Genomic DNA, 26,985 nt, shown 5'->3' on the forward strand with positions numbered 1-26,985 from the left:
CTCTTCCATACAACCTTATCTATAGCCCATGATTCATAACCATATAACATTGTTTTAACTACTATTCCTGCAAACATACCCAATTTTGCTCTCCAAGATAATGTTCTCTCCTTCCACGCATTCTTCATGACTCCCAGAACCTTTGCCCCCTCCCCCACCCTCTGACTCACTTCCACTCCCATGGTTGCATCCGCTGCTAAGTCTACTCCCAGACATCTATAACACTTCACTTCCTCCAATTTTTCTCCATTCACACTTACATTCCAATTAACTTGTCCCTCAACCCTACTGAACCTAATATATCTATATATTGTGTTTCAATTTCTAAAAGTGGAAACAGAAAAAGGAGTCAAGCAGGGAGTGTTCATCCTCCTCGAAGGCTCCGATCAGGGTGTCTGAATGTGTGTGGATGTAACCATGGTGAGAAGAAAGAAGAGATAGGTAGTATGTTTGAGGAAAGAAACCTGGATGTTCTGGCTCTGAGGGAAACGAAGCTCAACAGTAAATGGGAAGAATGATTTTGAAAAATCTTGGAAGTAAAGTCAGGGGTTGGTGAGAGGACAAGAGCTAAGGAAAGAGTAGCACTATTCCTGAAGTAGGAGTTGTGGTTGTGTGTGATAGAGTGTAAGAAAGTAAATTCAAGATTGATGTGGGTAAAACTGAAAGTGGATGGAGAGAGATGGTTGATTATCGGTGATTATGCACTTGGTCATGAGAAGAAAGATCATGAAAGGCAGATGTTTTGGGAGTAGATGATTGAGTGTGTCAGCAGCTTTGGTGCACAGGACTGGATAGTAGTGATGGGTGATTTAAATGCAAAGGGGAACAATGTGTTGTGAATGGAAATGGTGAAGAGCTGTGGATTTGTATGCTAAAAAAGACTGGTGATTGTGAATGCCTAGTTTAAAAAAGAGAGATATACATAGGAATACATATGTGAGTAGGAGAGATGGTCAAAGGGCATTATTAGATTACGTGTAATTGATAGGCATGTAAAAGGGAGACTTTTGGATGTTAATGTGCTGAGGGGTTAGCTGGAAGGATGTCTGATCACTATCTTATGGAGGCAAAGAGGAAGATTTGTAGAGGTTTTCAAAAAAGAAGAGAGAATGTCAGAGAGTAGAGAGTGGTGAAAGTAGGTGAGCTTGGAAATGAGACTTGTATGAGGAAGTACCAAGAGAAACTGAGAGTAGAATGGCTATAGGTGAGAGCAAAATGATGTAACGTAAGTGGGTGAGGAATGGGATGCAGTTAGGGAAGCGGTGACGGCATATGCAAGAGATGCATGTGGCATGAGAAAGGTGGGAGGTGGGCAGATTAGAAAGGGCAGTGAGTGGTGGGAGGAAGAAGTACAGTTGTTTGTGAAAGAGAAAAGAGAGGTGTTAGGATGATACTTGCAAGTAAGGAGTGCAAATGAAAGGGAGATGTACAAGAGAAAGTGGCAGGAGGTCAAGAGGAAGGTGTATAGACACTAATAATCATCTGCCTTTCACAACCCACTTTCATTTTTACCCACATCAGTCTGGTATTCACTTCCCTACACTGTTTCCCACAACTCCTGACTTTACCCATCAGACATTCTCAAGCCATTCTTCACATATATCTTTAAGCTCTGTTTCACTCAGAGCCGGGACATCCACAAACATACTACCTATCTATCCTATTCCCTCATCTTAGTTATATCCAAACGCATTCAGAGACCCAGCCTGACTCTTCGAGGAGGATGAGCACTCCTCACTTGGCTCCTTCTACTCTTCAGTCTTGTAGATATTAATATACAAGAAGGGCTGGTTCCAGCCTCTCTTAGTTACCTTCTATGACATGCTGGGAATATTGTTCCCATAACCTGCTCTTTAACATGACATTTATTCCCCAAATACCCAGGTATTAATATACCAATATTTTCTTTAGCGATAAAACATGTACTGTGCATCACATAGCATGAAAATGCACCAAAAAATGTATCAATCTTTCCAGGAATGGTAACTAAAATATCAATTAACTTATATCTCTAGCAACTATGTACCTGTCCCAAGTGTGGCTTCCAACTGAGTGTTCTGTTGCCCTTAAGATCCTGGAATGCTTCAGTGTAGGTGTCAAGCTCCTTTGTTACCTCCTCAGGTAGCTGGAGACGTTCTTCCTTAAATGAGGGCCAGAACTGTGCTGAGAGGATCATACATGATACAGGAAACTTTTGCTTCTCCCTGCGAGGGTTTTCATCAGAATTGATGGAACTGTTAATGCGTTTGGAGTCTGCAACGTCTTTCACCATTACCTCGCATTTATGAAGCAATGCAAGGGTCTCTCCAAACCTGCAAGCGTTAATAAAAGACTAGAAAAAATATATATATTCAATGTCCAACTATATATACCATTTAATAGAGCAACACACAACCTATGTTTACATTCTTTCCTCCCTAAATTCCTTTCTTCTTTGACATCAGTTTCCTTAAGATACTGAATTTTCTTGAAAAATCAAAACTAATCCATACACAGTCCTACTGTTACACATTCGGTTGTTGTTTCTGTATTATAGAAAATACTTTACCATACTTTATATGGTAATGTGAAAAGTGGGGAAGAAGAAAAGCTGAATCAAAAGGAGGAAGTGAAAGGAAGATGGAAAGAGTATTTTGAAGAACTGATGAATGTAAGAGATGGGGAGGCAGCAGTTGTTACATGCATGGGTATGGAGGATGGAAGGAAGAGGATACAAGTGCAGGGACCTATAGCAAAAATGGAGGCAACAAGCGCAATAATGAAACTGAAGGTAGGAAAGGCACCTGAAGTGGATGGGATTACAAGTGAAATGCTGAAGTATGTAGGAGTAAGTGTGACAGAGTGGATTCATTGTATACGTAATTTAGCATGGAAACAGAAGGCTGTGCCTGAGGATTGGATGAAAGCTATTATTGCTCATTCATTCAAAGGTAAAGGTGCTAAAAACGTATGTAGCAATCACAGGGGAATAAGTCTGAACCACGGCATGTGAAACGTCTGGGGTAAACCTATATATATTTTCTTATTTCATACTATTCGCCTTTTCCTGCGTTATGAGGTAGCATTAAGAACAGATGACTGGGCCTTTGAGAGAATATCCTCACCAGGCCCCCTTCTCTTTTCCTTCGTTTGGAATATAGAAAAAAAAAAAAAAAAAAAAAACGAGAGGGGAGGATTTCCAGCCCTCCACTTCCTTCCCTTTCAGTAGCCTTCTATGACACTCAGGGAATACATAGGGAGTATTCTTTCTCCCCTATCCCCAGGGATAATATATATATATATATATATATATATATATATATATATATATATATATATATATATATATATATATATATATATATGGGGATAGGGGAGAAAGAATACTTCCCACGTATTCCCTGCGTGTCGTAGAAGGCGACTAAAAGGGGAGGGAGTGGGGGGCTAGAAATCCTCCCCTCTCAATTTTTTTTAATTTTCCAAAAGAAGGAACAGAGAAGGGGGCCAGGTCAGGATATTCCCTCAATGGCCCAGTCCTCTGTTCTTAACGCTACCTCGCTAACGCGGGAAATGGCGAATAGCTTGAAAAAAAAAAAAAAAAAAAAAAAATATATATATATATATATATATATATATATATATATATATATATATATATATACTCGCTAATGCAGGAAATGGCGAATAGTTTAAAAATATATATATATATATATATATATATATATATATATATATATATATATATTTTGAAGGTTTGTTGAATGTGTTTGATGATAGAGTGGCAGATATAGGGTGTTTTGGTCGAGGTGGTGTGCAAAGTGAGAGGGTTAGGGAAAATGATTTGGTAAACAGAGAAGAGGTAGTAAAAGCTTTGCGGAAGATGAAAGCCGGCAAGGCAGCAGGTTTGGATGGTATTGCAGTGGAATTTATTAAAAAAGGGGGTGACTGTATTGTTGACTGGTTGGTAAGGTTATTTAATGTATGTATGACTCATGGTGAGGTGCCTGAGGATTGGTGGAATGCGTGCATAGTGCCATTGTACAAAGGCAAAGGGGATAAGAGTGAGTGCTCAAATTACAGAGGTATAAGTTTGTTGAGTATTCCTGGTAAATTATATGGGAGGGTATTGATTGAGAGGGTGAAGGCATGTACAGAGCATCAGATTGGGGAAGAGCAGTGTGGTTTCAGAAGTGGTAGAGGATGTGTGGATCAGGTGTTTGCTTTGAAGAATGTATGTGAGAAATACTTAGAAAAGCAAATGGATTTGTATGTAGCATTTATGGATCTGGAGAAGGCATATGATAGAGTTGATAGAGATGCTCTGTGGAAGGTATTAAGAATATATGGTGTGGGAGGCAAGTTGTTAGAAGCAGTGAAAAGTTTTTATCGAGGATGTAAGGCATGTGTACGTGTAGGAAGAGAGGAAAGTGATTGGTTCTCAGTGAATGTACGTTTGTGGCAGGGGTGTGTGATGTCTCCATGGTTGTTTAATTTCTTTATGGATGGGGTTGTTAGGGAGGTGAATGCAAGAGTTTTGGAAAGAGGGGCAAGTATGAAGTCTGTTGGGGATGAGAGAGCTTGGGAAGTGAGTCAGTTGTTGTTCGCTGATCATACAGCGCTGGTGGCTGATTCATGTGAGAAACTGCAGAAGCTGGTGACTGAGTTTGGTAAAGTGTGTGAAAGAAGAAAGTTAAGAGTAAATGTGAATAAGAGCAAGGTTATTAGGTACAGTAGGGTTGAGGGTCAAGTCAATTGGGAGGTGAGTTTGAATGGAGAAAAACTGGAGGAAGTAAAGTGTTTTAGATATCTGGGAGTGGATCTGGCAACGGATGGAACCATGGAAGCGGAAGTGGATCATAGGATGGGGGAGGGGGCGAAAATTCTGGGAGCCTTGAAGAATGTGTGGAAGTCGAGAACATTATCTCGGAAAGCAAAAATGGGTATGTTTGAAGGAATAGTGGTTCCAACAATGTTGTATGGTTGCGAGGCGTGGGCTATGGATAGAGTGGTGCGCAGGAGGATGGATGTGCTGGAAATGAGATGTTTGATTACAATGTGTGGTGTGAGGTGGTTTGATCGAGTAAGTAACGTAAGGGTAAGAGAGATGTGTGGAAATAAAAAGAGCGTGGTTGAGAGAGCAGAAGAGGGTGTTTTGAAATGGTTTGGGCATATGGAGAGAATGAGTGAGGAAAGATTGACCAAGAGGATATATGTGTCGGAGGTGGAGGGAACGAGGAGAAGAGGGAGACCAAATTGGAGGTGGAAAGATGGAGTGAAAAAGATTTTGTGTGATCGGGGCCTGAACATGCAGGAGGGTGAAAGGAGGGCAAGGAATAGAGTGAATTGGAGCGATGTGGTATACCGGGGTTGACGTGCTGTCAGTGGATTGAATCGGCATGTGATGCGTCTGGAAACCATGGAAAGCTGTGTAGGTATGTATATTTGCGTGTGTGGATGTATGTATATATATGTGTATGGGGGTGGGTTGGGCCATTTCTTTCGTCTCTTTCCTTGCGCTACCTCGCAAACACGGGAGACAGCGGCAAAAAAAAAAAAAAAAATATATATATATATAAATATATTTTTTTTTTTTTTTTTTTTTCATACTATTCGCTATTTCCCGCGATAGCGAGGTAGCGTTAAGAACAGAGGACTGGGCCTTTGAGGGAATATCCTCACCTGGCCCTCTTCTCTGTTCCTTCTTTTGGAAAATTAAAAAAAAACAAAAAAAAAATGAGAGGGGAGGATTTCCAGCCCCCCGCTCCCTTCCCTTTTAGTCGCCTTCTACGACACGCAGGGAATACGTGGGAAGTATTCTTTCTCCCCTATCCCCAGGGAATATAAATATATATATATATATATATATATTTTTTTTTTTTTTTTTTATACTTTGTCGCTGTCTCCCGCGTTTGCGAGGTAGCGCAAGGAAACAGACGAAAGAAATGGCCCCCCCCCATACACATGTACATACACACATATATATATATATATATATATATATATATATATATATATATATATATATATATATTGTGGAAGTATGTGATAGAATGTAAGAAAGTAAATTCTCGATTAATATGGGTAAAACTGAAAGTTGATGGAGAGAGATGGGTGATTATTGGTGCATATGCACCTGGGCATGAGAAGAAAGATCATGAGAGGCAAGTGTTTTGGGAGCAGCTGAATGAGTGTGTTAGTGGTTTTGATGCACGAGACCGGGTTATAGTGTTGGGTGATTTGAATGCAAAGGTGAGTAATGTGGCAGTTGAGGGAATAATTGGTATACATGGGGTGTTCAGTGTTGTAAATGGAAATGGTGAAGAGCTTGTAGATTTATGTGCTGAAAAAGGACTGATGATTGGGAATACCTGGTTTAAAAAGCGAGATATACATAAGTATACTTATGTAAGTAGGAGAGATGGCCAGAGAGCGTTATTGGATTACGTGTTAATTGACAGGCGCGCGAAAGAGAGACTTTTGGATGTTAATGTGCTGAGAGGTGCAACTGGAGGGATGTCTGATCATTATCTTGTGGAGGCTAAGGTGAAGATTTGTATGGGTTTTCAGAAAAGAAGAGTGAATGTTGGGGTGAAGAGGGTGGTGAGAGTAAGTGAGCTTGGGAAGGAGACTTGTGTGAGAAAGTACCAGGAGAGACTGAGTACAGAATGGAAAAAGGTGAGAACAATGGAAGTAAGGGGAGTGGGGGAGGAATGGGATGTATTTAGGGAATCAGTGATGGATTGCGCAAAAGATGCTTGTGGCATGAGAAGAGTGGGAGGTGGGTTGATTAGAAAGGGTAGTGAGTGGTGGGATGAAGAAGTAAGAGTATTAGTGAAAGAGAAGAGAGAGGCATTTGGACGATTTTTGCAGGGAAAAAATGAAATTGAGTGGGAGACGTATAAAAGAAAGAGACAGGAGGTCAAGAGAAAGGTGCAAGAGGTGAAAAAAAGGGCAAATGAGAGTTGGGGTGAGAGAGTATCATTAAATTTTAGGGAGACTAAAAAGATGTTCTGGAAGGAGGTAAATAAAGTGCGTAAGACAAGGGAGCAAATGGGAACTTCAGTGAAGGGCGCAAATGGGGAGGTGATAACAAGTAGTGGTGATGTGAGAAGGAGATGGAGTGAGTATTTTGAAGGTTTGTTGAACGTGTTTGATGATAGAGTGGCAGATATACGGTGTTTTGGTCGAGGTGGTGTGCAAAGTGCGAGGGTTAGGGAAAATGAGTTGGTAAACAGAGAAGAGGTAGTAAAAGCTTTGCGGAAGATGAGAGCCGGCAAGGCAGCAGGTTTGGATGGTATTGCAGTGGAATTTATTAAAAAAGGGGGTGAGTGTATTGTTGACTGGTTGGTAAGGTTATTTAATGTATGTATGACTCATGGTGAGGTGCCTGAGGATTGGTGGAATGCGTGCATAGTGCCATTGTACAAAGGCAAAGGGGATAAGAGTGAGTGCTCAAATTACAGAGGTATAAGTTTGTTGAGTATTCCTGGCAAATTATATGGGAGGGTATTGATTGAGAGGGTGAAGGCATGTACAGAGCATCAGATTGGGGAAGAGCAGTGTGGTTTCAGAAGTGGTAGAGGATGTGTGGATCAGGTGTTTGCTTTGAAGAATGTATGTGAGAAATACTTAGAAAAGCAAATGGATTTGTATGTAGCATTTATGGATCTAGAGAAGGCATATGATAGAGTTGATAGAGATGCTCTGTGGAAGGTATTAAGAATATATGGTGTGGGAGGCAAGTTGTTAGAAGCAGTGAAAAGGTTTTATCGAGGATGTAAGGCATGTGTACGTGTAGGAAGAGAGGTAAGTGATTGGTTCTCAGTGAATGTAGGTTTGCGGCACGGGTGTGTGATGTCTCCATGGTTGCTTAATTTGTTTATGGATGGGGTTGTTAGGGAGGTGAATGCAAGAGTTTTGGAAAGAGGGGCAAGTATGAAGTCTGTTGGGGATGAGAGAGCTTGGGAAGTGAGTCAGTTGTTGTTCGCTGATCATACAGCGCTGGTGGCTGATTCATGTGAGAAACTGCAGAAGCTGGTGACTGAGTTTGGTAAAGTGTGTGAAAGAAGAAAGTTAAGAGTAAATGTGAATAAGAGCAAGGTTATTAGGTACAGTAGGGTTGAGGGTCAATTCAATTGGGAGGTGAGTTTGAATGGAGAAAAACTGGAGGAAGTGAAGTGTTTCAGATATCTGGGAGTGGATCTGGCAGCGGATGGAACCATGGAAGCGGAAGTGGATCATAGGGTGGGGGAGGGGGTGAAAATTCTGGGAGCCTTGAAGAATGTGTGGAAGTCGAGAACATTATCTCGGAAAGCAAAAATGGGTATGTTTGAAGGAATAGTGGTTCCAACAATGTTGTATGGTTGCGAGGCGTGGACTATGGATAGAGTTGTGCGCAGGAGGATGGATGTGCTGGAAATGAGATGTTTGAGGACAATGTGTGGTGTGAGGTGGTTTGATCGAGTAAGTAACGTAAGGGTAAGAGAGATGTGTGGAAATAAAAAGAGCGTGGTTGAGAGAGCAGAAGAGGGTGTTTTGAAGTGGTTTGGGCACATGGAGAGAATGAGTGAGGAAATATTGACCAAGAGGATATATGTGTTGGAGGTGGAGGGAACGAGGAGAAGAGGGAGACCAAATTGGAGGTGGAAAGATGGAGTGAAAAAGATTTTGTGTGATCGGGGCCTGAACATGCAGGAGGGTGAAAGGAGGGCAAGGAATAGAGTGAATTGGAGCGATGTGGTATACCGGGGTTGACGTGCTGTCAGTGGATGGAATCAAGGCATGTGAAGCGTCTGGGGTAAACCATGGAAAGTTGTGTAGGTATGTATATTTGCGTGTGTGGACGTGTGTATATACATGTGTATGGGGGGGGGGTTGGGCCATTTCTTTCGTCTGTTTCCTTGCGCTACCTCGCAAACGCGGGAGACAGCGACAAAGTATAATAAAAAAAGAAAAAAATATATATATATATATATATATATATATATATATATATATATATATATATATATATATATATACCTTTCTTTCATACTATGCGCCATTTCCCGTGATAGCAAGGTAGCATTAAGAACACAGGACTGGGCCTTTGAGAGAATATCCTCACCTGGCCCCCTTCTCTGTTCCTTCTTTTGGAAAATTAAAAAAAAAATGAAAGGGGAGGATTTCCAGCCCCCTGCTCCCTTCCCTTTTAGTCGCCTTCTACGACACACAGGGAATACGTGGTAAGTATTCTTTCTCCCCTATCCCTAGGAATAATATTCATTCGTATATTTCGCTTTGTCGCTGTCTCCCGTGTTAGCGAGGCAGTGCAAGGAAACAGATGAAAGAATGGCCCAACCCACCCACATACACATGTATATACATACATGTCCACACACACAAATATACATATATACACGTATACATATATACATATATACACGTATATACATATATACACGTATATACATACACAGACATATACATATATACACATGCACATAATTCATACTGTCTGCCCTTATTTATTCCCGTTGCCACCCCTCCACACATGAAATGACAGCCCCCTCCCCCCGCATCTGTGTGAGGTAGTGCTAGGAAAAGACAACAAAGGCCACATTCGTTCACACTCAGTCTCCGGCTGTCATGTATAATGCACAGAAACCACACCTCCCTTTCCACGTCCAGGCCCCACAAAACTTTCCATGGTTTACCCCAGACGCCTCACATGCCCTGATTCAATCCATTGACAGCACGTCGACCCCGGCATACCACTTCGATCCAATTCACTCCACTCCCCGCCTGCCCCTCACCCTCCTGCACGTTCAGGCCCCGACCACTCAAAATCTTTTTCACTCCATCTTTCCACCTCCAATTTGGTCTCCCACTTCTCCTCGTTCCCTCCACCTCTGACACATATATCCTCTTGGTCAATCTTTCCTCACTCACTCTCTCCATGTGCCCAAACCACTTCAAAACACCCTCTTCTGCTCTCTCAACCACACTCTTCTTACTTCCACACATCTCTCTTACCCTTACATTACTTACTCGATCAAACCACCACACACCACATACTGTCCCTAAACATCTCATTTCCAGCACATCCACCCTCCTGCGCACAACTCTATCCATAGCCCACGCCTCGCAACCATACAACATTGTTGGAACCACTATTCCTTCAAACATACCCATTTTTGCTTTCCGAGATAATGTTCTCGACTTCCACACATTCTTCAAGGCTCCCAGGATTTTCGCCCCCTCCCCCACCCTATGATTCACTTCTGCTTCCATGGTTCCATCCGCTGCCAGATCCACTCCCAGATATCTAAAACACTTTACTTTCTCCAGTTTTTCTCCATTCAAACTTACCTCCCAATTGACTTGACCCTCAACCCAACTGTACCTAATAACCTTGCTCTTATTCACATTTACTCTAAACTTATATATATATATATATATATATATATATATATATATATATATATATATATATATATATATATATATGTATATATATATATATAATCCCTAGGGATAGGGGAGAAAGAATACTTCCCACATATTCCCTGCGTGTCGCAGATGGCGACTAAAAGGGGAGGGAGCGGGGGGCTGGAAATCCCCTCCTCTCATTTTTAATTTTCTGAAAGAAGGAACAGAGAAGGGAGTCAAGTGAGGATTTCTTAAAAAGGCCCAGTCCTCTGTTCTCAATGCTACCTCGCTAACGTGGGAAATGGCGAGAACAGTAAGAAAGAAATATATATATATATATATATATATATATATATATATATATATATATATATATATATATATATATATATATACACATATATATGTATGTAGCATTTATGGATCTGGAGAAGGCATATGATAGAGTTGATAGAGATGCTCTGTGGAAGGTATTAAGAATATATGGTGTGGGAGGCAAGTTGTTAGAAGCAGTGAAAAGTTTTTATCGAGGATGTAAGGCATGTGTACGTGTAGGAAGAGAGGAAAGTGATTGGTTCTCAGTGAATGTAGGTTTGCGGCAGGGGTGTGTGATGTCTCCATGGTTGTTTAATTTGTTTATGGATGGGGTTGTTAGGGAGGTAAATGCAAGAGTCTTGGAAAGAGGGGCAAGTATGAGGTCTGTTGGGGATGAGAGAGCTTGGGAAGTGAGTCAGTTGTTGTTCGCTGATGATACAGCGCTGGTGGCCGATTCATGTGAGAAACTGCAGAAGCTGGTGACGGAGTTTGGTAAAGTGTGTGGAAGAAGAAAGTTAAGAGTAAATGTGAATAAGAGCAAGGTTATTAGGTACAGTAGGGTTGAGGGTCAAGTCAATTGGGAGGTGAGTTTGAATGGAGAAAAACTGGAGGAAGTGAAGTGTTTTAGATATCTGGGAGTGGATCTGTCAGCGGATGGAACCATGGAAGCGGAAGTGGATCATAGGGTGGGGGAGGGGGCGAAAATTTTGGGAGCCTTGAAAAATGTGTGGAAGTCGAGAACATTATCCCGGAAAGCAAAAATGGGTATGTTTGAAGGAATAGTAGTTCCAACAATGTTGTATGGTTGCGAGGCGTGGGCTATGGATAGAGTTGTGCGCAGGAGGATGGATGTGCTGGAAATGAGATGTTTGAGGGCAATGTGTGGTGTGAGGTGGTTTGATCGAGTAAGTAACGTAAGGGTAAGAGAGATGTGTGGAAATAAAAAGAGCGTGGTTGAGAGAGCAGAAGAGGGTGTTTTGAAATGGTTTGGGCACATGGAGAGAATGAGTGAGGAAAGATTGACCAAGAGGATATATGTGTCGGAGGTGGAGGGAACGAGGAGAAGAGGGAGACCAAATTGGAGGTGGAAAGATGGAGTGAAAAGGATTTTGTGTGATCGGGGCCTGAACATGCAGGAGGGTGAAAGGAGGGCAAGGAATAGAGTGAATTGGAGCGATGTGGTATACAGGGGTTGACGTGCTGTCAGTGGATTGAATCAAGGCATGTGAAGCGTCCGGGGTAAACCATGGAAAGCTGTGTAGGTATGTATATTTGCGTGTGTGGACGTGTGTATGTACATGTGTATGGGGAGGGTTGGGCCATTTCTTTCGTCTGTTTCCTTGCGCTACCTCGCAAACGCGGGAGACAGCGACAAAGTATAAAAAAAAAAAAAAAAAAAAAAAAAAAAAATATATATATATATATATATATTTATTTTACTTTGTCGCCGTCTCCCGCGCTTGCAAGGCAGCGCAAGGAAACAGACGAAAGAAATGGCATAACCCACCCCCATACACAATGTACACACACACACGCAAATATACATACCTATACATCTCAATGTACACATATATATACACACACAGACACATACATATATACCCATGCACACAATTCACACTGTCTGCCCCTATTCATTCCCATCGCCACCTCGCCATACATGGAATACCATCCCCCTCCCCCCTCATGTGTGCGAGGTAGCACTAGGAAAAGACAACAAAGGCCCCATTCGTTCACACTCAGTCTCCAGCTGTCACGCAATAATGCCCGAAACCACAGCTCCCTTTCCACATCCAGGCCACATACAACTTTCCATGGTTTACCCCAGACGCTTCACATGCCCTGATTCAATCCACTGACAGCACGTCAACCCCGGTATACCACATCGATCCAATTCACTCTATTCCTTGCCCGCCTTTCACCCTCCTGCATGTTCAGGCCCCAATACCTCAAAATCTTTTTCACTCCATCTTTCCACCTCCAATTTGGTCTCCCACTTCTCCTCGTTCCCTCCACCTCTGTCACATATATCCTCTTGGTCAATCTTTCCTCACTCATTCTCTCCATGTGCCCAAACCATTTCAAAACACCCTCTTCTGCTCTCTCAACCACGCTCTTTTTATTTCCACACATCTCTCTTACCCTTACATTACTTACTCGATCAAACCTCCTCACACCACACATTGTCCTCAAACATCTCATTTCCAGCAATCCACCCTCCTGCGCACAACTCTATCCATAGCCCATGCCTCGCAACCATACAACATTGTTGGAACCACTATTCCTTCAAACATACCCATTTTTGCTTTCCGAGATAATGTTCTCGACTTCCACACATTCTTCAAGGCTCCCAGGATTTTCGCCCCCTCCCCCACCCTATGATTCACTTCCGCTTCCATGGTTCCATCCGCTGCCAAATCCACTCCCAGATATCTAAAACACTTTACTTCCTCCAGTTTTTCTCCATTCAAACTTACCTCCCAATTGACTTGACCCTTAACCCTACTGTACCTAATAACCTTGCTCTTATTCACATTTACTCTTAACTTTCTTCTTTCACACACTTTACTAAACTCAGTCACCAGCTTCTGCAGTTTCTCACATGAATCAGCCACCAGCTTCTGCAGTTTCTCACATGAATCAGCCACCAGCGCTGTATCATCAGCGAACAACAACTGACTCACTTCCCAAGCTCTCTCATCCCCAACAGACTTGCCCCTCTTTCCAAAACTCTTGCATTCACCTCCCTAACAACCCCATCCACAAACAAATTAAACAACCATGGAGACATCACACACCCCTCCTGCAAACCTACATTCACTGAGAACCAATCACTTTCCTCTCTTCCTACACGTACACATGCCTTACATCCTCGATAAAAACTTTTCACTGCTTCTAATAACTTGCCTCCCACACCATATATTCTTAATACCTTCCACAGAGCATCTCTATCATATGCCTTCTCCAGATCCATAAATGCTACATACAAATCCATTTGCTTTTCTAAGTATTTCTCACATACATTCTTCAAAGCAAACACCTGATCCACACATCCTCTACCCCTTCTGAAACCACACTGCTCTTCCCCAATCTGATGCTCTGTACATGCCTTCACCCTCTCAATCAATACACTCCCATATAATTTACCAGGAATACTCAACAAACTTATACCTCTGTAATTTGAGCACTCACTCTTATCCCCTTTGCCTTTGTACAATGGCACTATGCACGCATTCCGCCAATCCTCAGGCACCTCACCATGAGTCATACATACATTAAATAACCTTACCAACCAGTCAACAATACAGTCACCCCCTTTTTTAATAAATTCCACTGCAATACCATCCAAACCTGCTGCCTTGCCGGCTTTCATCTTCCGCAAAGCTTTTACTACCTATTATCTGTTTACCAAATCATTTTCCCTAACCCTCTCACTTTGCACACCACCTCGACCAAAACACCCTATATCTGCCACTCTATCATCAAACACATTCAACAAACCTTCAAAATACTCACTCCATCTCCTTCTCACATCACCACTACTTGTTATCACCTCCCCATTTGTGCCCTTCACTGAAGTTCCCATTTGCTCCCTTGTCTTATGCACTTTATTTACCTCCTTCCAGAACATCTTTTTATTCTCCCTAAAATTTAATGATACCCTCTCACCCCAACTGTCATTTGCCCTCTTTTTCACCTCTTGCACCTTTCTCTTGACCTCCTGTCTCTTTCTCTTATACATCTCCCACTCAATTGCATTTTTTCTCTGCAAAAATCGTCCAAATGCCTCTCTCTTCTCTTTCACTAATAATCTTACTTCTTCATCCCACCACTCACTACCCTTTCTAATCAACCCACCTCCCACTCTTCTCATGCCACAGGCATCTTTTGCGCAATCCATCACTGATTCCCTAAATACATCCCATTCCTCCCCCACTCCCCTTACTTCCATTGTTCTCACCTTTTTCCATTTTGTACTCAGTCTCTCCTGGTACTTCCTCACACAAGTCTCCTTCCCAAGCTCACTTATTCTCACCATCCTCTTCACCCCAACATTCACTCTTCTTTTCTGAAAACCCATACAAATCTTCACCTTAGCCTCCACAAGATAATGATCAGACATCCCTCCAGTTGCATCTCTCAGCACATTAACATCCAAAAGTCTCTCTTTCGCACACCTGTCAATTAACACGTAATCCAATAACGCTCTCTGCCCATCTCTCCTACTTACATACGTATACTTATGTATATCTCGCTTTTTAAACCAGGTATTCCCAATCACCAGTCCTTTTTCAGCACATAAATCTACAAGCTCTTCACCATTTCCATTTACAACACTGAACACCCTATGTATACCAATTATTCCCTCAACTGCCACATTACTCACCTTTGCATTCAAATCACCCATCACTATAACCCGGTCTCGTGCATCAAAACCACTAACACACTCATTCAGCTGCTCCCAAAACACTTGCCTCTCATGATCTTTCTTCTCATGCCCAGGTGCATATGCACCAATAATCACCCATCTCTCTCCATCAACTTTCAGTTTTACCCATATTAATCGAGAACTTACTTTCTTACATTCCATCACATACTCCCACAACTCCTGTTTCAGGAGTAGTGCTACTCCTTCCCTTGCTCTTGTCCTCTCACTAACCCCTGACTTTACTCCCAAGACATTCCCAAACCACTCTTCCCCTTTACCCTTGAGCTTCGTTTCACTCAGAGCCAAAACATCCAGGTTCCTTTCCTCAAACATACTACCTATCTCTCCTTTTTTCACATCTTGGTTACATCCACACACATTTAGACACCCCAGTCTGAGCCTTCGAGGAGGATGAGCACTCCCCGCGTGACTCCTTCTTCTGTTTCCCATTTTAGAAAGTTAAAAATACAAGGAGGGGAGGATTTCAGGCCCCCCGCTCCCGTCCCCTCTAGTCGCCTTCTACGACACGCGAGGAATGTGTGGGAAGTATTCTTTCACCCCTATCCCCAGGGACTCTCGCCTATCACCATGTAATTTGAACTGTTATTGTATATATTCTTAGACTGACTTAATTCAAAAGCTTAATTAAGCATCTAAAATATGAGCAAATGATATTTCAAACCCAGATTTGTATTCGGCCTGAAAAATATTTCTTATATTGAGATTTTAAAGGAAATCTATTTTTCTGCAAAAGTACCAAAAACTCAGGGTAGTTTTTAGCTCAAAAAACTTTTTGTTTCAGAATTGAAAAATTAGATATTGAAACACTTCTATACTTGAAATAATTAGGGAAAATATATCACAATACTCGAAGTCCATTCTAATTATGCAGTAACTACGATGCAAATAAGCAGATGATATTTTTAGACTGACTTTATTTAACAGCTTAATTAAGGGTCTTAAATACAAGCAAATGATATTTTACCCCTAGATTTTTATTCAGCATGAAAAATACTTCCTATATTGAAATTTTAAAGGAAATCTGATTTTCTGCAAAAAGTACCAAAATTACAGGTAATAGATCAGGGTACTTTTTAGCTCAAAAAACTTTTTCTTTGAAAATTGAAAAATGAGAAATTAAAACACTTCTATACTTGAAATAATTGGGAAAAATATATCACAATACTGCTCGACTAATTACACGAATTTTAAGATTTTGACCACAGATTCTTATTCAGCCCACGTAAATGCATCTATGCTGAAATTTTCAGGAAAATCTATTTTTTCAAAAAAATCAAGAGTAATATTTTGTTCAGATTTTCAACTTCTTCAGATTTTAATGAAAATGTGGGTATAAGTGCTATTCTATATGGTGATTAAGGATATTGAGTCAAAAGACCACCTTTCACGAAATTAAGCGCTTAATTACATACTTAAGATTACTTATACTGATCTTAATATGCTAATTACTCGACTAATTACATGAATTTTAAGGTTTTGACCACAGACTCTTATTCAGCAGACGTAAAAGCATCTATGCTGAAATTTTCAGGAAAATCTATTTTCTCAAAAAAATCAAGAAAAATCCAAGCCTATGGATAATATTTATAATATTTATATTTATTTAATATCCAAGGCCTTGGATAATATTTTGCTCAGATTTTCAACTTCCTCTGATTTTAATGAAAACCTGGGAATATGTGGTATTCTATATGGTGATTAAGGATATCGAGTCAAAAGGCTGCATTTCGTAAAATTAAGCGCTTAATTACACAGTTAATATTAATTATAAATATATCAATATGCTAATTACTCAACTAATTACTCGAATTTTAAGGTTTCGACCACAAATTCTTATTCAGCAGACGTAAAAACGTGCATGCTGAAAATGTCAGGAAAATCTATTTTTTAAAAAAATAAAGAAAATTCCTTCGATAATATTTTGCTCAGATATTCAACCTCTTTAGATTTTAATGAAAATGTGGGTATGAGTCCTATTCTATATGGTGATTAAGGATATCGAGTTAAAAGAAAGCATTTCATAAAATTAAGCGCTTAATTACATACTTAAGATTATTATAATTATCTTAATATGCTAATTACTCTATTAAACACGAATTTTAAGGTTTTGACCACAGATTCTTACTCAGCAGACGTAAAAGAATCTATGCTAAAATTTTCAGGAAAATCTATTTTCTCAAAAAAATCAAGAAAAATCCAAGCCTATAGATAATTTTTATACTTATTTTTAATATCCAAGCCCTTGGATAATATTTTGCTCAGATTTTCAACTTCTTCAGATTATAATGAAAATGTGGGTATAAGTGCTATTCTATAAGGTAATTAAGGATATCGAGTCAAAAGACTGCATTTTGTAATATTAAGCACTTAATTACATGCTTATGATTAATTATAATTATCTTAATATGCTAATTATTCAAGTAATTGAATGAATTTTAAGGTTTTGACCACAGATTCTTATTCAGATGACGTAAAAGCATCCATGCTGAAAATTTCAGGAAAATCTATTTTTTTTCAAAAAAATCAAGAAAAATCCAAGGCTTGGATATTATGCTCAGATTTTCAACTTCTTCAGATTTTGATGAAAATCTGGGTATAAGTGATATTCTCTATGGTGATTAAGAATATCGAGTCAAAAGACCGCATTTCGTAAAATTAAGCACTTGATTACATAAAGATTAATTATAATTATCTAAATATGCTAATTACTCAATTACACGAAATTTAAAGTTTTGAACATAGATTGTTATTCAGCAGACGTAAACGGATCTATGCTGCAATTTTCAGGAAAATCTATTCTTTCAAAAATATCAAGAAAACTCCTTGGATAATATTTTGCTCAGATTTTCAACTTCTTCATATTCTAATGAAAATCTGGGTATAAGTGCTATTCTATATGGTGATTAAGGATATAGAGTCAAAGGACCGCATTTCGTACAATTAAGCACTTAATTACATACTTAATACTAATCATAATTATTTGAATATGCTAATTACTCGACTAATTACATGAATTTTAAGGTTTTGACCACAGATTCTTATTCAGCAGACGTAAAAGCATCTATGCTGAAATTGTCAGGAAAATCTGTTTTTCAAAAAAATCAAATAAAATCCAAGGCTTGGATAATATTTGGATAAGATTTTCAACTTCTATAAATTTTAGAGAAAATGTGGGAATGAGTGCTATTCTATATGGTGATTAACGATATCGAGTCAAAAGACCGCATTTCGTAAAACAAAGAGCGTAATTACATACTTTAAGATTAATAATAATTACTTTAACATGCTAATTACTCGACTAATTACCCAAATTTTGACGTTTTGACCACAGATTCTTATTCAACAGACGTAAAAGCATCTATGCTGAAATTTTCAGGAAAATCTATTTTTTCAAAAAATATTTTGATAAGATTTTCAACTTCTTTAAATTTTAATGGAAATGTGGGTATGAGTGATATTCTATATGGTGATTAAGGATATCGAGTCAAAAGACTGCATTTCGTAAAATTAAGCACTTAATTACATAGTTAACATTAATTATAATTATATCAATATGCTAATTACTCGACTAATTACTCGAATTTTAAGGTTGTGACCACAAATTCTTATTCAGCAGACGTAAAAACATCTATGTTGAAATTTTCAGGAAAATCCAAGGCAATAGGATAATATTTTCCTCAGACTTTCAACTTCTTCATATTTTACTGAAAATGTGGGTATGAGTGCTATTCTATATGGTGATTAAGGATATCGAGTCAAAAGACCGCATTTCGTAAACTTAAGCGCTTAATTACATACTTCAGATTAATCATAATCATCTTAATAGGCTAATTACTCGATTAATTAAACGAATTTTAAGGTTTTGACCACAGATTCTTATTCAGCAGACATAAAAGCATCTATGATGCAATTTTCAGTAAAATCTATTTTTCCAAAAAAATCAAGAAAAATCCAAGGATAGTCAAGAAAAATACCTGGATAATATTTTGCTCAGATTTTCAACTTCTTCAGATTTTAATGAAAATGTGGGTATAAGTGCTATTCTATATGGTGATTAAGGATATCGAGTCAAAAGACCGCATTTCGTAAAATTAAGCACTTAATTACATACTTAAGATTAATTATAATTATCTTAATATGCTAATTACTCAAGTAACTACACGAATTTTAAGGATTTGACCACAGATTCTTATTCAGCAAACGAAAAAACATCTATGCTGAAATTTTCAGCAAAATCTTTTTTCAAAAAATCAAATAAAATCCAAGAATAATATTTTGATAAGATTTTCAACTTCTTTAAATTTTATTGAAAATGTGGGAATGATTGCTATTTCATATGGCGATTAAGGATATCGAGTCAAAAGACTGCATTTCGTAAAATTAGGCGCTTAATTACATAGTTAACATTAATTAATTATATCAATATGCTAATTACTCGACTAATTAATCGAATTTTAAGGTTCTGACAAAGAATTCTTACTCAGAAGACGTAAAAACATCTATGCTGAAATTTTCAGGAAAATCTATTTTTTCAAAAAATCAAGAAAAATCCAATGCAATACGGTATTTTGCTCAGATTTTCAACTTCTTCAGATTTTAATGAAAATGTCGGTATGAGTGCTATTCTGTATGGTGATTAAGGATATCGAGTCAAAAAACGGCATTTCGTAAAATTAAGCGCTTAATTACATACTTAAGAATAATTATAATTATCTTAATATGCTAATTACTCGATTAATTACACAATTTTAAGCTTTTGATCACAGATTCTTATTCAGCAGACGTAAAAGCATCTATGCTGCAATTTTCAGGGAAATCTGCTTTTCAAAAAAATTCAAGAAAAATCCAAGGTTATAGATAATATTTTGCTCAGATTTTCAACTTCGTTAGATTTTAATGAAAATGTGGGTATGAGTGCTATTCCATATGGTGATTAAGGATATCGAGTCAAAAGCCCGCATTTCGTACAATTAAGCGCTTGATTACATAGTTAATATTAATCATAATTATGTCAATATGGTAATTACTCGACTAATTACTCGAATTTTAAGGTTTTGACCACAGATCCTTATTCAGCAGATGTAAAAGTATCTACGCTGAAAATTTCAGGAAAATCTATTTTTTTCAAAAAAATCAAGAAAAATTCAAGGCTTGGATGATATTTTGCTCAGATTTTCAACTTCTTCAGATTTTAATGAAAATCTGGGAATATGTGGTATTCTATATGGTGGTTAAGGATATCGAGTCAAAAGACTGCATTCCGTAAAATTAAGCGCTTACTTACATAGTTAATATTAATTATAATTATATCAATACGCTAATTTCTCGACTAGTTACTCGAATTTAAAGGTTTTGACCAAAGACTCTTATTCAGCAGATGTAAAAGTATCTATGCTGAAATTTTCAGGAAAATCTATTTTTTCAAAACAATCAAGAAAAATCCCAGGCTTGGATAATATTTTGCTCAGATTTTCAACTTCTTCAGATTTCAATGAAAATCTGGGTATAAGTCATATTCTATATGGTGATTAAGAATATCGAGTCAAAAGACCGTATTTCGTAAAATTAAGTGATTAATTACATACTTAAGATTAATTATAACTATCTTAACAGGCTAATTACTCAAGTAACTACACGAATTTTAAGGTTTTGACCAAAGATTCTTATTCATCGAACGTAAAAACATCTATGCTGAAATTTTCATGAAAATCTATTTTTCCAAAAAAAATCAAGAAAAATCCAGATTTTCAACTTCTTTAGATTTTAGTGACAATGTGGGTATGAGTGATATTCTATATGGTGATCAATGATATCGAGTCAAAAGACCGCATTTCGTAAAATTAAGTGATTAATTACATACTTAAGATTAATTATAACTATCTTAACAGGTTAATTACTCAAGTAACTACACGAATTTTAAGGTTTTGACCAAAGATTCTTATTCAGCGAACGTAAAAACATCTATGCTGAAATTTTCAAGAAAATCTATTTTTCCAAAAAAAATCAAGAAAAATCCAGATTTTCAACTTCTTTAGATTTTAATGACAATGTGGGTATGAGTGTTATTCGATATGGTGATTAAGGATATCGAGTCAAAAGACGGCATTTCGTACAATTAAACGCTTAATTACATAGTTAATATTAATCATAATTATATCAATATGGTAATTACTCGACTAACTACTCCAATTTTAAGGTTCTGACCACAGATTCTTATTCGACAGATGTAAAAGCATCTATGCTGAAATTTTCAGGAAAATCTATTTTTTCAAAAAATCAAGTTTGCTGAGATTTTCAACTTGTACAGACTTTAATGAAAATCTGGGAATATGTGGTATTCTATATGGTGATTAAGGATATCGAGTCAAAAAACTGCACTTCGTAAAATTAAGCGCTTAATTACATGGTTAATATTAATTATAATTTTATCAATATGGTAATTACTCGACTCGTTACTAGAACTTTAAGGTTTTGACCAAACATTCTTATTCAGCAGACGTAAAAGCATCTATGCTGAAATTTCCAGGAAAATCTATTCTTTCAAAAATATCAAGAAAAATCCAAGGCTATAGTATAGATAATATTTTGCTCAGATTTTCAACTTTTTCAGATTTTAATGAAAATCTGGGAATATGTGGTATTCTATATGGTGATTAAGGATATCGAGTCAAAAGACCGAATTTCGTACAATTAAGCGATTAATTACATACTTAATATTAATCAATTATTTCAATATGCTAATTACTCGACTAATTACACGAATTTTAAGGTTTTGACCACAGATTCTCATGGTGAATAAGGATATCGAGTCAAAAGACCGCATTTCGTACTATTAAGCGCTTAATTACATAGTTAATATTAATCATAATTATATCAATATGGTAATTACTCGACTATTTACTCGAACTTTAAGGTTTTGACCACAGATTCTTATTCAGCAAACGAAAAAACATCTATGCAGAAATTTTCAGCAAAATCTATAGCTCAAAAAAATCAAATAAAATCTAAGGTTACAGCCCTGGATAATATTTTGATAAGATTTTCGACTTCTTTAATTTTTATTGAAAATGTGGGTATGATTGCTATTCTATATTGTGATTAAGGATATTGAGTCAAAAGACTGCATTTCGTAAAATTAGGCGCTTAATTACAAAGTTAACATTAATTATAATTATATCAATATGCTAATTACTCGACTAATTAATCGAATTTTAAGGTTCTGACCAAAAATTCTTATTCAGAAGACGTAAAAACATCTATGCTGAAAATTTCAGGAAAATCTATGTTTCCAAAAAATCAAGAAAAATCCAAGGCAATACGATAATATTTTGCTCAGATTTTCAACTTCTTCACATTTTAATGAAAATGTGGGTATGAGTGCTATTCTAGAAGTATGGTAATTAAGGATATCGAGTCAAAAGACCGCATTTCGCAAAATTAAGCGCTTAATTACATACTTAAGATTAATTATAATTATCTTAATATGCTAATTACTCGATTAATTACACAATTTTAAGGTTTTGACCACAGATTCTTATTCAGCAGACGTAAAAGCATCTATGCTGCAATTTTCAGGGAAATCTATTTTTAAAAAAATTTCAAGAAAAATCCAAGGGTATAGTATATTTTGCTCAGATTTTCAACTTCTTTAGATTTTAATGAAATGTGGGTATGAGTGCTATTCCATATGGTGATTAAGGATATCGAGTCAAAAGACCGCATTTCGTAAAATTAAGCGCTTAATTACATAGTTAATATTAATCATAATTATATCAATATGGTAATTACTAGACTAATCACTCGAATTTTAAGGTTTTGACCACAGATTCTTATTCAGCTGATGTAAAGTATCTAAGCTGAAATTTTCAGGAAAATCTATTTTTTTCATAAAAATCAAGAAAAATCCAAGGATTGGATGATATTTTGCTCAGATTTTTAACTTCTTCAGATTTTAATGAAAATCTGGGTATAAGTGATATTCTATATGGTGATTAAGAATATCGAGTCAAAAGACCGCATTTCGTAAAATTAAGCGCTTAATTACATACATAAGATTAATTATAATTATCTTAATATACTAATTACTCAATTACACGAATTTTAAGGTTTTGACCACAGATTCTTATTCACCAGACGTAAAAGCATCTATGCTGAAAGTTTTAGGAAAATCTATTTTTTCAAAAAATCAAGAAAAATCCCAGGCTATATCCCAGGCTAGATTTTCAAATTCTTCAGATTTTAATGAAAATGTGGGTATAAGTGCTATTCTATATGTTGATTAAGGATATCGAATCAAAAGACCGCATTTTGTGCAATTAAGCGCTTAATTACATAATTAATATTAATCATAATTATATCAATATGGTAATTACTCGACTAATTACTCGAATTTTAGGGTTCTGACAAAAGATTCTTATTCAGCTGATGTAAAAGTATCTATGCCGAAAATTTCAGGAAAATCTATTTCTCATAAAAGTTAAGAAAAATCCAATATTTTGGGGTAATATTTTGCTCAGATTTTCAACTTCTTCAGATTTTAATGAAAATCTGGGAATATGTGGTATTGTGTATGGTGAGTAAGGATATAGAGTCAAAAGACTGCATTTCGTAAAATTAAGCGCTAAATTACATAGTTAATACTAATTATATCAATATGCTAATTACTCGACAAGTTATTCGAATTTATGGTTTTCACCACAGATTCTTATTCAGCGGACGTAAAAGCATGTATGCTGAAATTTTCAGGAAAATCTTTTTTTTCAAAAAATCAAGAAAAATCCCAGGATATTTTGCTCAGATTTTCAACTTCTTCAGATTTTAATAAAAATGTGGGTATAAGTGCTATTCTATATGGTGATTTAGAATATCGAGTCAAAAGACCGCATTTCGTAAAATTAAGCGATTAATTACATACTTAAGATTAATTATAATTATCTTAATATGCTAATTACTCAAGTAACTATATTTTTAAGGTTTCAACCACAGATTCTTATTCAACAAACGTAAAAACATCTATGCTGAAATTTTCAGGAAAATATATTTTTCCAAAAAATCAAGAAAAATCCAAGCTTTGGATATTTTGCTCAGATTTTCAACTTGTTTAGGTTTTAATGAAAATGTGGGTATGAGTGCTATTCGATATGGTGATTAAGGATATCGAGTCAAAAGACCGCATTTCGCAAATTAAGCACTTAATTACATAGTTAATATTAATCATAATTATATCAATATGGTAATTACTCGACTAGTTACTCGAAATTTAAGGTTTTGATCAAAGATTCTTATTCAGCAGACGTAAAAGCATCTATGCTGAAATTTTCAGGAAAATCTATTCTTTCAAAAATATCAAGAAAAATCCAATCCCTGGATAATATTTTGCTCAGATTTTCAACTTCTTCAGATTTTAATGAAAATCTGGTTATAAGTGCTATTCTATATGGTGATTAAGGATATCGAGTCAAAAAGACTATTTCGTACAATTAACCGCTTAATTACATACTTAATACTAATCATAATTATTCTAATATGCTAATTACTCGACTAATTACACGAATCTTAAGGTTTTGACAACAGACTCTCATTCAGCAGAAGTAAATGAATCTATGCTGAAATTGTCAGGAAAATCTATTTTTCAAAAAAATCAAATAAAATCCAAGGCTATAGCCTAGGATAATATTTTGATAAGATTTTCAATTTCCATAAATTTTCATAAAAATGTGGGAATGAGTGCTATTCTATATGGTGATTAAGAATATCGAGTCAAAAGACCGCATTTCCTAAAATTAAGATCTTAATTACATACTTAAGATTCATTATAAATTATATCAACATGCTAATTACTCGACTAATTACACGAATTTTGACGTTTTGACCACAGATTCTTCTTCAACAGACGTAAAAGCATCTATGCTGAAATTTTCAGGAAAATCTATTTCATCAAAAAAAATCAAGAAAAATCTTATTTTGATAAGATTTTCAACTTCTTTTAGATTTTACTGAAAATGTGGGTATAAGTGCTATTCTATATGGTGATTAAGGATATCGAGTCAAAAGACCGCATTTCGTAAAATTAAGCGCTTAATTACATACTTAAGATCAATTATAATTATCTTAATATGCTAATTACTCAAGTAACTACACGAATTTTAAGGTTTTGACCACAGATTCTTATTCAGCAAACGTAAAAACATCTATGCTGAAATTTTCAGGAAAATCTATTTTTCCAAAAAAATCAAGAAAAATCCTTGGATATTTTGCTCAGATTTTCAACTTCTTTAGGTTTTAATGAAAATGTGGGTATGAGTGCTATTCGATATGGTGATTAAGGATATCGAGTCAAAAGACCGCATTTCGTACAATTAAGCGCTTAATTACATAGTTAATATTAATCATAATTATATCAATATGGTAATTACTCGACTATTTACTCGAACTTTAAGGTTTTGACCAGAGATTCTTATTCAGCAGACGTAAAAGCATCTATGCTGACATTTTCAGGAAAATCTATTTTTTCAAAAAGTAAAGAAAAATTTTGATAAGACTTTCAACTTCATTAAATTTTCATAAAAATGTGGGAATGAGTGCTACTCTACATGGTGATTAAGGATATCGAGTCAAAAGACCGCATTTCGTAATATTAATATCTTAATTACATACTTAAGATTAATTATAAATTATATTAACATGCTAATTACTCGACTAATTACACGAATTTTCACATTTTGACCACAGATTCTTATTCAACAGACGTAAAAGCATCTATGATGAAATTTTCTGGAAAATCTATTTTTTCAAAAAAATCAAGAAAAATCCAAGGCTATAGCCTTGGATAATATTTTGATAAGATTTTCAACTTCTTTAGATTTTACTGAAAATGTAGGTATGAGTGCTATTCGATATGGTGATTAAGGATATCGAGTCAAAAGACTGCATTTCGTAAAATTAAGCGCTTAATTACATAGTTAATATTAATCATAATTATATCAATATGCTAATTACTCGACTAATTACACGAATTTTGACGTTTTGACCACAGATTCTTATTCAACAGACGTAAAAGCATCTATGCTGACATTTTCAGGAAAATCTATTTTTTCAAAAAAATCAAGAAAAATCAAAGGCCTTGGATAATAGTTTGCTCAGATTTTCAACTTCTTTAGACTTTAATGAAAATGTGGGTATGAGTGCTATTCGATATGGTGATTAAGGGTATCGAGTCAAAAGACTGCATTTCGTAAAATTAAGCGCTTAATTACATAGTTAACATTAATTAATCATATCAATATGCTAATTACTCGACTAATTAATCGAATTTTAAGGTTTTGACCACAAATTCTTACTCAGCAGACGTAAAAACATATATGCTGAAATTTCAGGAAAATCCAAGGTAATAGGATATTATCCTCAGATTTTCAACTTCTTTAGATTTTAATGAAAATGTGGGTATGAGTGCTATTCTATATGGTTATTAAGGATATCGAGTCAAAAGACCGTATTTCGTAAAATTAAGCGCTTAATTTTAATTATCTTAATAGGATAATTACTTGATTAATTACACGAATTTTAAGGTTTTGACCACAGATTCTTATTCAGCAGACATAAAAGCATCTATGCTGCAATTTTCAGGAAAAGCTATTTTTCCAAAAAATCAAGATAAATCCAAGTCTTGGATAATATTTTGCTCAGATTTTCAACTTCTTCATATTTTAATGAAAATCTGGGAATATGTGGTATTCTGTATGGTGATTAAGGATATCGAGTCAAAAGACTGCATTTCGTAAAATTAAGCGCTTAATTACATGGTTATTATCAATTATATCAACATGCTAATT

General features: G+C 36.4%; 1 protein-coding gene across 1 annotated transcript in view; it reads right to left on the reverse strand.

Annotated features, from left to right (window-relative positions):
• mr (anaphase promoting complex subunit morula) overlaps positions 1–26,985 on the reverse strand; it is a 208,873-nt gene that overhangs the window by 35,250 nt on the left and 146,638 nt on the right. Inside the window, exon 12 of the mRNA XM_071665551.1 lies at positions 2,027–2,312. Within this exon, the coding sequence (XP_071521652.1) occupies positions 2,027–2,312 (286 nt within the window). The remainder of the gene's footprint in view (positions 1–2,026; positions 2,313–26,985) is intronic.

The sequence above is a fragment of the Panulirus ornatus genome, chromosome 10, assembly GCF_036320965.1.
Source record: "Panulirus ornatus isolate Po-2019 chromosome 10, ASM3632096v1, whole genome shotgun sequence".
Taxonomy (NCBI): Eukaryota; Metazoa; Arthropoda; class Malacostraca; order Decapoda; family Palinuridae; genus Panulirus; species Panulirus ornatus.